Source organism: Alosa alosa, chromosome 17 (genome assembly GCF_017589495.1).
Source record: "Alosa alosa isolate M-15738 ecotype Scorff River chromosome 17, AALO_Geno_1.1, whole genome shotgun sequence".
NCBI classification, from domain to species: Eukaryota; Metazoa; Chordata; class Actinopteri; order Clupeiformes; family Clupeidae; genus Alosa; species Alosa alosa.
Window position 1 is genome coordinate 19,384,185 of NC_063205.1, and position 12,657 is coordinate 19,396,841.

At 41.5% G+C, this 12,657-nt stretch overlaps 1 protein-coding gene across 1 annotated transcript in view; it reads left to right on the forward strand.

Moving 5' to 3' along the window:
- The window catches only part of LOC125310725, a 39,557-nt gene that overhangs the window by 18,784 nt on the left and 8,116 nt on the right, over nt 1–12,657 (forward strand). Inside the window, exon 2 of the mRNA XM_048268365.1 lies at nt 59–349. Coding sequence (XP_048124322.1) covers nt 59–349 — 291 coding nt within the window. The remainder of the gene's footprint in view (nt 1–58; nt 350–12,657) is intronic.

Here is a 12,657-nt window from a genome sequence, read left to right on the forward strand (position 1 = left end):
AAAACACTCATAATGGATGTAGGAGCCTCAATTAGTATCTTATGCCCTTTCTTTCAAGGTGGGTCCTCAAACACCATCCGTGCAGCCACTAATGGAAATGTAACACTACAGCCCGGGGTGAAAGGACATATAGATGAAATTCTATGGAAGCACAAAGGCAACAAGATGGTGGAGTGGGACAGAGCAGATCCCATTGAATATTTAACATTCAAAGGACGGACCAAGTTAGACATAAAAACTGGCGATGTAACCATTGTAAAACTAACCAAAGATGACAATGGAGATTATGAAGCAGAACTGCTTATTGGTACAGATTTAAAGATTATAAAGCACACCGTTGAAGTAATTGGTAAGTGCAACAACATTTATTCACCTAATGGCATAATAAAATTAATTGTACAACAAATTAGAACAAAATCATTGGTGCATGTGTATGATATGTGTGCAATGGCAATTAACATTATTTTTAAGCTCGAATGAACTTTTATGGGTCATACAGTTTCAACAGTAAAGAAAATAATTCCTAAAACTAGTTCAATTTGTTAGCACGCTTTTTAAATGCAATTGTTGCCTAGTGCATGACACTGTATGCCACAGGAGTGCAGAATGCCAAATGAGTAATTTGTCTTACTTACTCATCATGCATATGCATTCTGGAAACTTTAATGAGGGAAAAGTGGAAGTTATGCATAAAAACACGTGTGGAAACTGCAGGTGACAGCATGCATCTGTTTTGCTGTGAATTTTTCAGAAACAATTGAATCCATATTCTGGAATTGTTTTTCCTGCCTTTTTATTTCTAACTTTCACCATTATTCGCTTGCATTGAAGGTATATATGGTGGCGTAGAACTACCCTGCACTGATTGTTTTACAACACCTTATTAGCATGCCTGAATCTATTTCCTGGATTTCCATTTTTTCCCTTTGGTGGTGCTGTCATGAACACTTTGTTCTGACCTGCGAAAAAGTTCCGGATATCGTAATAATGATGTTCCGATCAGATGTTTTAATATCTAGGCAAATGGCTCACATATGTATGAACAAGGGAGTAATTAAATTGTCAGTGTGAAATAGATGTATATTCTACACTTTGAATAGGGGAGAAGATGGAATATTTGTCTGGTGAAATGCATTCAGTCCCTCCTGGATTTTGCGAGGATTTTTTGAGATTGTTGCGACCTAACAAGCCTGATTTCACAACAACTTTTATAAAAAAATTGCGATGGAAGTTGCAGTGTTTTTAGCTGTTTGTTAATTTTTTAAATTGAGGTTAACTAAGGTTAGTAAGACCAAAATCACACTGATCATCTTGAAATTCTTATTAAAGGAGAATTCCGGTGTGGTATTGACCTAGAGTGTGTTGAAACAATATACTGAGTGTGAACTTTTATTTCATACCTCATCTCGGCTTTTCCCCTGCACTTAGAAATCTGGCGCTACCAAGTATCACACTCGGTATAATGTTTCAACACACTTTAGGTCAATATCACACCGGAATTCTCCTTTAATAAGAATTTCAAGATGATCAGTGTGATTTTGGTCTTACTAACCTTAGTTAACCTCAATTAACATTTTTTCTTGGTTTCTTGGTTGTCCTATGGATTGCCTGGAACGTTTTTCTGACGAAAATACTATGTTTTTTTGGTTATTTGTTTTGGTTTGTAGAATGTTCTCCTAATGTTTTTATAACATTCATTTTATGATAACCTAGGGGCAACCTTTAGAGAACGTTACTATTTGGTTGCAGTAACATTCCCCTAACCATGTAAATAACAAGCCTCAGGGAAACGTTACTATTTGGTTGTAGTAACGTTCCCCCAACCATGTAAATAAAAAAACCTCAGGGCAACCTTCAGAGAATGTTACCATTTGGTTATAGTAACGTTCCCTTAACCATTGAAATTAAATAACCTAGGGGCAACCTTTAAAGAACGTTACTATTTGGTTGCAGTAACGTTACCCTAACCATGTGGACTAAAAACAGGGGCAGCCGTGGCCTACTGGTTAGCGCTTCGGGTAACCGGAGGGCTGCTGGTTCGAAGTCCGACCAGTAGGCACGGCTGAAGTGCCCTTGAGCAAGGCACCTAACCCCTCACTGCTCCCCGAGCAACGCTGTTGTTGCTCCGCACATGCTGTAATTTAATATCGAGGCTACTGCGCGATACAAATCTAACATTTCCCAAATCCCGCAGGGAGTAGGGCCACGACATCTTTGCCCGAAATAAAATGTGTTAAACACTCCTTTTGTTCGGACTTCAATTCCTGAATATTTGGAAGCGTAGCCAGCACGAACTGAATTGATTCATTAACTTATGCCATTGCCAACTCCTTGAGGACTTAGGACTACAATTCAAACACAGTGCAGAATCTCGACGTCTCTCACAACTCCCGCTGATTCGCTGATTCGTCTCTCACAACTCCCGTTGCTCGCTGATTGGCTCGGAGTCAAACTCTCCGTTGCAAGCGAGGCCAATGGCTGGAATCCCAGACGTCGTGGAGGGAGATGCAAATCGAGCGGAAGTACGGCAAGGCCAGGCTAGAGAGGGTTATATGAGTGTTTTACTTTCTGGGACTTCACTTGGTAGAAACAGCAACGCTAATTAAGTTACACAGAAGCTGTGCAGACTTAGCCTGGCTCTGCCTGTCTACTTACTTTCACTCAATTACATTTCCCTACAGTTCTCCGTTTGGCATAGCTTGATCTGAACGTAGCCGAACCAACCAGCGGACAGAGGGCGTCCCTGAGAGCGATTACATTACACAGGCATAGTGTTTCAATTACTACGTCCCCGCCCCTAAAGCAGACCACTTGGAATACATCAGCGTAGGCAGCGAAAAGGGCTTATAGACCTATGAAATGTTTGCGCAAATGTGAATGAAAGGCCCAAAATAAGGTTGGTGTGAGTTATCTGTGTGTACGTTGGATTTAAGTGACCATTCCATTTCTATTTTTAGCTTTTTATAGTTTACTAATAGGAGTGTCACGAACGAAGTCACAGTCGAGCTGCCAGCCTGTGGGGTTGGCACGCTTAACTTTACATGTTATAACGACAGCTAAACTGAAGTCATACCTTAATTCTGTCACTTAAATATAACTTAAATTGCACCCAGAATGAATATAAAAACATTTGCAAGGCAATCCCCTTACCACTAAGTAAGATGATTCAAAGTACCATAAGGTGTTCAAGTATTAAATAAGTTACCAAAACTTACATTACATTAATACACAGGATTAGATGTTTAAATCCCTTGTGCCAAAATCCAAGGTAAAAACACATTCAGAAGCCCCTACTCAAATTAACTTAAAAAAGCACACTACCCACAAATCTGCCAACAAATGGTCACAAACACAAGACAAATGGTCCATCCAACAGCAGTATATAGTATGCTGCATGTCATTGGGGTTATCAAGTGGGCACCCTCATTCACCGATGTTTCGTTAAGTTAGGCCCACGACACCGCAAGGGCAGTGTCCTGGAGACACTCCCCTCCATGCTGCCACCATATTACCACATTGAAATATCCAATACTCAAAATACTCTTAACCAGCCTAGGCATGGTCTAGGTTGGTTAGGTTGGTCCGTCCCGTTGATGTGGACTGAACCATAACCATAAAAACCCTAGCCAACCACCATCAACCTAGGCACAGCCTATCACAAACACAAAACAAATTAGCCAGTTAGCTTAGCTAGTTAGCTTACGCCCCATCACAAACACAGAACAGATTACCCAGTTAGTTTACGCCCTATGTTGCCACCATATTACCACAATAAACATCCAAATGCCCTTAACCAACCTAGGCATGGTCTAGGTTGGCTAGGTCGGTCCGTCACATTGATGCGGACTGAACCATAACCATAAAAACCCTAGCCAACCACCATCAACCTAGGCACAGCCCATCACAAACACAAAACAAATTAGCCAGTTAGCTTACGCCCCATGTTGTCACCATATTACCACAATAAACATCCAAATACCCTTAACCAACCTAGGCACAGTCCATCAAAAACACAAAACAAATGAGCCGGTTAGCTTACTTTAGCTTGCGCCCCAGGAAGGGTAACTTCTCCTTACCCACAACCATTCGCTTGCTCGTTCTGCTGCCAAGGACATGTTACTAACCACCTGCCTTAGACTTCGACCACAAATGCCCAATTCAGACAGCAAGCCAATAGCAGATCTGGCCACAAACCATTTCAATGCACCGATTTCAATAGGCCTTAATCACGCACTCCAACCTAGGGAAGTTAACCGGTAGCCGTTTAACCAGTGGTTGACCGAATCAACATTGACCGGTTAAAATTTTCTGCCCCCGGTTAAAAAAATTAATAAAAAACACTATTTTTAAAGCTCCCGAATGCCAGCCAGCATCAGTTATTACACTGCGCACACACGTTATTGGTGTTGTATTGTATGGGGCGATATGATCACTCAATATCTAAAAATGATAAATGTGAGCATGAGCCGTCCCACGGCGGAATTTATTAAGCGCAACCACAGCACAGAGCCATGGCTCTGCCGCAGCAGAGCTCACGTAGCCATTCCGAAAACAGTTTATACCGGTTACTATAGTGACTATTTGTACGCCTTACATGACGGGTCCTGTCTGCGCAGCTAAAAAAAAATCGCCACTATTAACCTAAATAAGGCTTATGTGAAGCATGTTACCCATTATGTAAACAGTTAGAACATATAGGCTATATTGACTATGGCATGATGATAATTGTAACAATGTAATGGCAAACGAAGACACGAAAGACTAACTTAGCATATGCCTACTTGTTGTGTTTTATTATTCATCTGTACTTAAATGGCATGACGACAGGAACTTATTGCAAAGGATTTTGTGCAGAACGCTACAGAGGCTGTTGGCAATCGGTAAGTTTTTTTACGAAGACGTTGGTTAATATACTTTCCTGTAACACCACCAAATGTAGCGTTCTCTGTTTGTGACTTTGTAACGTGAGCTTTTATAGCCGAGCTTCGGTGCGGCGTTGCATGGAAGGTTGGCGTTGTCGTAATGTGTGCCTGTCGTGGAGTGCGCCAGGGAAAGCAATTATTTTCTCCCCAAAACAATACCCTTATTCCTCCACAAGTAGTGGACAATGATTGGGGAAAATTTATAATACAAAGGGCACGAACTAACATTGTGTGACAGGAGCCTAACCATTCTAAAATGGGGGGATAACTTGTTTCACGGGCAGAGAAAGACGCTCGACAGGACACGGGTATCATAAATGGCAGTTATAGAATTTTCGGTGACCGACTTTAACCGGTTAATGAGGCTCAGTGGCCGGTTAAGATTTTTTTTAAATTCCGCCATCCCTACTCCAACCTTGCTTGGCTGCCTCTGCTATTATAGTGTATTTCGCTCTCTTCAGCTCAGTGGCCTCTTCCACTCTGTCTTCCCAAGGAACAGTGAGTTCAAAGAAGTAAACTACAGTATCTTCTCTGAATCCGACCATAGAATTACGTCAGGTCTTAATTTAGTACTCACTATATGTGGAGGTACCGCCATCTGCTGGCCAAGATCAACCTTCATTTCCCAGCCCGCTCGATTTTCCAACTGGCCGGTTTTACACCTGGCCTTTGCGGAACAAGGATTATCCCCCTGACGTACAAAGTTAATTTGCCTAACCCCTTTACTAGCTGCTAATGAATTGACTTCTCTCCTTTTATCCTCAATTGTCGCTGCCACACATTTCAATACCTGGTTATGATGTGGGTGAGACTTACCTTGCACCCTGATAGGATATAGATAGATAGATAGATAGATAGATAGATAGATAGATAGATACTTTATTGATCCCTACGGGGAAATTGAAATCTATCTATCTTAATCCGTCTTTTTTCCACCCCTTCCCAGTTCACCCACTGCCCTTGTTTTGCCTGCGACACTGCCTTAGTACATCTTACAGTCTCCTCCTGTCTATGCATTTCCTTCACTACCATTTTCTTCTTTTCTCCTGCAGAAGCCTTGCTCTTCAAGGGTTTACTTACGCCCACCCCTAGACCCCCCCACCCGTGCTGCACATGGCCCATTATATCCCTATGCCTCAATGCTGATTGAGCTTGCTTAACTGCCTGTTATGGGTTCCACTTCCTCCCTGCATTAACTTTTCTCATCACTGGGTCCTTGGACTGATTAAGAGTCATTTCCAATCTAGCCTTAGCACACTTAAATTCCTCTGTCAGACTAGATATTGGCAAGTCTACAATGCCTTTTCCATACAAGGCTACACTGCTTAAGCAGCGTGGGACTCCGAGCCATTTTCTGACAAAGGAGTTGATCATTTTTTCCAACCTCTCTACCTTTGACAGAGGAACTTCATAAACTGTCAATGGCCACATTAGCCAAGGCAATAAACCAAACTGCAAACACCACGATATATGGTAGGCCTAAGTGACTGACCTATCTGGGTACAGTCAACACCTTACCATCTATTAATGTCATTGTGGTTGAGATATCTGACATTTTTCTGTTAAAGATTGGCATGGAGACAATGGGACATGGTTGCCTTTGTCAGTGTCCTTATGTGAACTTGTACAGGTAAACTTGCACATCTTTACTTGCGTACCACTTCACACCAGTGCTTCAGACCAGAGCTGATGCTTCAGCAATAGCTGTCACTGAAAAGCTGTAAGTGTTGTTGAACACAGCTGTTCTCACATTAGCTGATTGTGATAAACATAAACCATTGTTGCCTAATTACCAATTATTCATTACACCTGTCTGTAGTATCTACTTTTTTTGTGTTTTTCACATATAGTATTTTGCAGTATTTTTAAAATTACAAAATTACTATTTTGCATTTGAAACACATATTACATGTTTCAGAAATACTACCCATCCCTGGGAACAGGCAGATTACATCTTTATAGTTGGCCATATAATGACATACTTAGGTTAATACTGTATTTCACCAGTTAGGGCACAGAAATGGCCAGTAGCTGCACTGTGTAGCCTATCTTGACATGTCTTTAAGTTTTGGGTTACAATATACAGGTAGTGGGCTCTCTGTTGATTTTAATGAGTAAGCCTAAAGTTACAGCATTTCTATCACAATTGACCAGACTTTGACCTTTTGTCTTCTTTAAACAACATTCTGGCTATGATTGTTCCTTGTATTGCATCATGAGCCATCACTGCACCTATTGCATTCTACTGTTGTTAGCCTTAAGCCTAGCTCAGTCATTATGTTGTACCACATCACCCTCCATTAGAAGTGCAATGAGCTGCATTGAGCATCACAAAAGAAATGTAATATCAAATATCACAAGATACACGTAGGCCTAGGCTATTTACGTTCATGTTTTGACATGTTAACATAACATGTTAATTGTCCACATTGAGATGTGGACAATTCCACAGAAAATGGACTTTTTGTCACATCCATAACGCCAGTGAAATGCCTTGGCATTTGTATGATGTGAATGATAACATTCATTGTTTGTGCATTTTTTCTCATGTACATTCTTCAGCCAAAAATAGCAAATGCTTAAATTTCATGTAATCATTCACATCATACCTTCACATTTTATTGGCGTTATGGATGTTACAAAAAACTTAATTTTCCATGGAATTGTCCATGTATTGGATTATATTTTAATAATTTATTTCTTATCAAGTGATAAGTTACATATGTGGCTCAACAGGATGATTTGTTATGTTTTTTTAGACTAGCCTACGGGTTCAATCCTCGCCATTCAGTTTTTTAAATTTATACATTTTTTGACCAGCAATGCTTCCTCAATTTAGGCTGAAGATAGACTAGGTGGCCGCGGGCAGCCTGACCAGCAGTCAGTGAAACGTAAAAACCATTAGGCCTAGGCTATACTTTGAAGGTCTAAATGGCTTGGCCAATGTAACAAGATAACACAGTAGCCAGTTACCATGATCCACTGTGTTAACCTGCTACAAACACAATAACATACTAGGTGACCTCTTTTACTTGTAGGCCTAGTAAATAAGTGTGGCCAATTTTGCTGGCAAGTGTCAGTCTGGTTAGTGGCGCGAGCAGGTTAATGTCAGGTTATCATGCAAGTAGTTTAATTTAGTAGTGGATCGAGACCCACGTGGAGTTTATTTAGTTTTATTTATTTGGTGGCATATTCATGGTCCAGCGCATGTAGCCTAGCCTACAGACAACCTGACACTTCCAACGTTGACACATCGTGTTGTAAAGCTTTATTAAACAACAAAGTGCAGCATCACAAATATGTCTATTTGAACTTCAGTTCAACAGACGAATCTGCGGCCAGGTATCGAAGGCTAAATCATCAGCTGAACACACCTGCAAGAGAAGGGGGCGGTTACGTCAACTCCAGAGGCAAAGTAAACAGTCCAGCCAGTTAACATGAAAGCCAGTTACCGTATACCACCGGCACTCTGCTCAGTGAGGGAGGGGCAGTCTGCACGTGAATTGCAGCGTCTCCAGCAACACAGAGCTGGGCATTCTAAAACGCTTAACGTGAAAAAGCTTAACGTGGCTTAAGGTAGGAAAACAACGATGAATCATCACCAAATTTCCTACCTTAAGCCACGTTAAGCTTTTTCACGTTAAGTGTTTTAGAATGTCCCCACAGAGCTGCCTGTGGATGCCTGTATGTAAATAATGCGGAGGAAAAACTATCGGCGAACGCAGCCGCTTATCGGCCGATGCCGATACACTTAAAAAACGCAAATATCGGCCGGCTGATATATCGGTTGATCCCTATTCGTAATATCTTTATTCTAGGGCTGTCAAACAATTAAAATGTTTTAGTTGATTAATCGCATAGTAATGGTGAGTTAACTCACGATTAATCACATTTTTAAAATTCTATTTTAAATCCACTCCAATTGAAGTTAAATGAGATTATCAAATGTAATGACACATTGTCATTCATACCAAATGTACTTAAGAAGTAAAAACTAGACCAATTGATCTCAAGGGGGTTTTATTGACTGGCTGTCACTTACTGCATTTGTAATCAAGAAGGTCACTTACAATTATTGAATGTAAAGTGGAACAAAAAACAAAATAAATTCTGATATAGATGTTGACAGTCTGTGGGCAAAACAGAAAGTAGACCTTTCAAATTCACAGTGAGAACTCAGTGAACTCTGAACTCTGAGAGACTGTCTCACATTATTTTGAATGATATAGATTGGTATTTCTCTAAACTTTCTATTTAGTTGTCCTAAGCCAGCTGCTAAGACACACAAGTTTGGTCACATTTCTAGATGACAAGGCAGCTCGCTTTTTCTGAACAACATGACCTGAGAGGGAAAACAATCTCTCACAAGGTACAGATGTGCCAGTGTTGCCAAGTATTTCTTGGCAAGACATGCTAACTTGTTGTAGATACAAGCATGTTTGCACCACCATTCTAAGGGACACTCCTTGCAAAGGACTGGCTCAGCCCTATAGCGTGTTAGGCCGTTTTCAATGTCATCCTGCTCCTCGTCTGACTCAGAGTCAGAAGAAAAGAAGAGAGCTGCCATCTTGTTTGGTGGCTCAGATGAGGGTTCTTCCACTGGCTGCTGTCCATGTACTGTATCTCCTCCTTCAGAAGGCCAGCAATCAATGCCCTCACCTCTGCTCTTTCAGATCTGTGTAGACATTTGAGGTCCTTAAAAGGGCAGTTGAAATCTTCAGCCATATAAGGTTGGTTTTGTCTTTGTGGCTCGTCATGTCCGCACTGAAGGTTTGCTTGAACTTGACAATATATGCTGGATCATCTTCAGAAGTCTCCATCACCCGGGACAGATGGCATAATGCAGGCAACACGACTGAACAGAATACAAACTTTTCACCTCCAAGGAGTTCTGTAAAGTATCTGCAAAATTTAAACAATAGAACATTTATTTGAGGGACTAATTCACATCAAGCTGAAATATGAGATATGGTTAGGCAGCTAAAGCTAATGGGGTTTTATGGCCTTGACTGTAACGTAGGCTATATGCTCCATTAGGCCAGCTTTAGCAGTCTCTCCATACTCGGTCCACATTATGTCAAAATTAGGCTACAAGTTATTTTTCCTATGGACAGCACAAGCTGACTGTAGACAATCAGGGCTATGGTTCATGGGTCAAGTATCACTAAACTTCTGCTATAAACACTCATACACAAGAGGCAGGGCATTGGCTATTGCACAGAGGTGAGTGCACACTGGCTGCTCCAAGCAGAGAATGTTGTCAGTCTAATCAAAAATGTGGTTTATGTAAATGGGGGATTATAGCATATCTAGGCCTACAATGGAATTTTGATCACAAAATAGTACCTGCATGGTTCGAGCAATATCTCCAGTTTCTGAAGTTTCTCCATCTCAGACTTTGTTGGCATGGTAACATTGGTTTGTTTCTGGGCAAGAACATCTCTCAGTGCTTCCTGATTTCTTTGCACTTGTTTAATCATCTCCAGTGGAATTCCACCTTGTAGGAACGTCCTGAATGAGTGCCTCAGCCTTAAGTCAACTTGCTGTGTCTTGAGTTCAGCAGTATTAGGTGGGCTATGTTTGAAGTGGCCAACCACTTTGCGACATTTAGCAAGTGCACCGTCAAATGCACTGTTTTGTAGAGACACTGTGACTGAGCGTTGAAGGCTATGAGCCGTGCACGGCAGATGTTCGAATGGTAGCTGTTTCGAAGCTGCAATCATATTTCTAGCACTGTCTGTGTTTAGCGTGCTCACTTTCTCTTCAATGTTCCACTGACCCGCCACATCCATAAAATGACTCGCGCATACATCAGCCATATGCCTCTCCACTATATAAACTGGTCTGCATGCTGTGGCTATCAATTTAGCTATAGCTTGGGTCAGTTTACTGGAGGTCGACGTATCCATCGATCTGCTTCTAAAACGGCTGTCAAGTGTAGTTTGTCGTACGTTACCAGAAGCAGAGCTCAAGCTGGGATCTGTGTGCATGGCTTGCAAGTGATACCTCAGACTGGATGTTCTTCGGTGATAACTGAACTCAGCTCGACAAATACTGCATATAACTTTCGTTTTGTCAAGTGTACTATCTGGCAAAGTTTTGAAAATAAACTTCCCATCCATTATCCCTTCTTTCTCCATAATTCAACTTCTGTGCTGATTCTTTTTAATGTGGCTGAACACCCTTCTATGAGACTACCACTTGGCGGCACAGCTACTGTTCATCAGTGTCGCACGCCCTGTGTGGAACACCTCAATACGGGTCATTCAAGGGGTCAAAGACAACGTGCGTTAATTGCATAATTTTTTCTTAATCAAATTAAAATATGATTGCGTTAACACATTATTATCACGCTAATTTTGACAGCCCTACTTTATTCTAATTATGTTTCCGATTGTAATCGTGCAATTTGTAATGTTTTGCATGGACGTGCGCTGGTGTGCGTTCATGAATGATAGAAGGATGGTGCGTGCACCTGCTAATATGACTGTTGACAATGCACTCTTAAAATAACATATAAACAACTCGGCATAGATTTCTGACCAGGTGTACAATAGCGATTTTTAGTCAATCCGCCAGGCCCCTCCCTAGGTTGTTAATTGCCACACCCCTGGGCGCATTGTTTAAAAAATAAACGTGCAAAATACTGAATTAAACTTTGCGCGGGTGGAAAACGAGTTTTACGCCATGCGCTGGTGTGCAAAATACAGCCCCTAGACTTACTTGGCTCCACCTTCATTCTGGCCCATTGCAGATTGCTATTTAACTTATCCAGCAACCTGTTGGTGCATTCAACTGTTGACTCAAGGTTGTCATGTCGTCCATGAAAGCCCTAATGGGGGCATGGCCCTTCCTGCAACTTCCCCCACCCACTACCCTTTTTGAGGCCCTAATGATGACCTCCATTGCCATTGTAAAAGCAAGTGGGGAGATGGTACATCCCGCCATGATTCCTATCTCGAGTTGCTGCCACCCTGTGGTGTACTCAGCTGTAGTAAAACATATAACATACATAAAAGTATGCTTTTACTAAGCTTTTAATGCTACCTGGGTTTCTGAAATAATTAAAGGCCTCCCACAACAGACTATGTGGCACTGACCCAAAAGCATTAGCCAAATCCAAGAACACAACATGCAGGTCTCTCTTCTCACGCTTTGCTAATTGAATTTGGTGCCATATCATACTGGTATGCTCTAAACACCCGGAGAAGCCAGGAATTCCAGCTTTTTGCACCGTGGTATCAATTAGTTTATTCCTTTTAAGGTAACTTGTCAGTCTCCGTGCCACCACACTGAAGAAAACCTTCCATTCAACATTCAGTAGACTAATTGGCCTAAATTGATTAATCTCCACTGCGTCCTTTTTTAAAAATAAATATTCCCCCAGCCCTCCGCCAAGCCTTCGGAATACTCTGCTTTTTCCAAACTATTTTCATAAATTGCTATATAAATCTTAAAACATCTGGTGCACTCTTATACAACCGGTAGGGCACTCCATTAGGTCCCGGGGCTGAAGAGGCCCTTGCACGTTTTCTTACTTCTTGCACCTCTTTCCACCTTGGTGGACTATCGTCACATTGGCTACTTAATTTACCAGGGTAGGTGGGATATCAGCGGGAAGCACCATCTCTCTGAAACTCTCCCTATCTTTGTGCACTACCTCTAAATACTCCTCAAGCTTCTGCTTAGGTTCCAAAAGACTACCACTCTTCTGCATTACGAATAAATCCTTAAC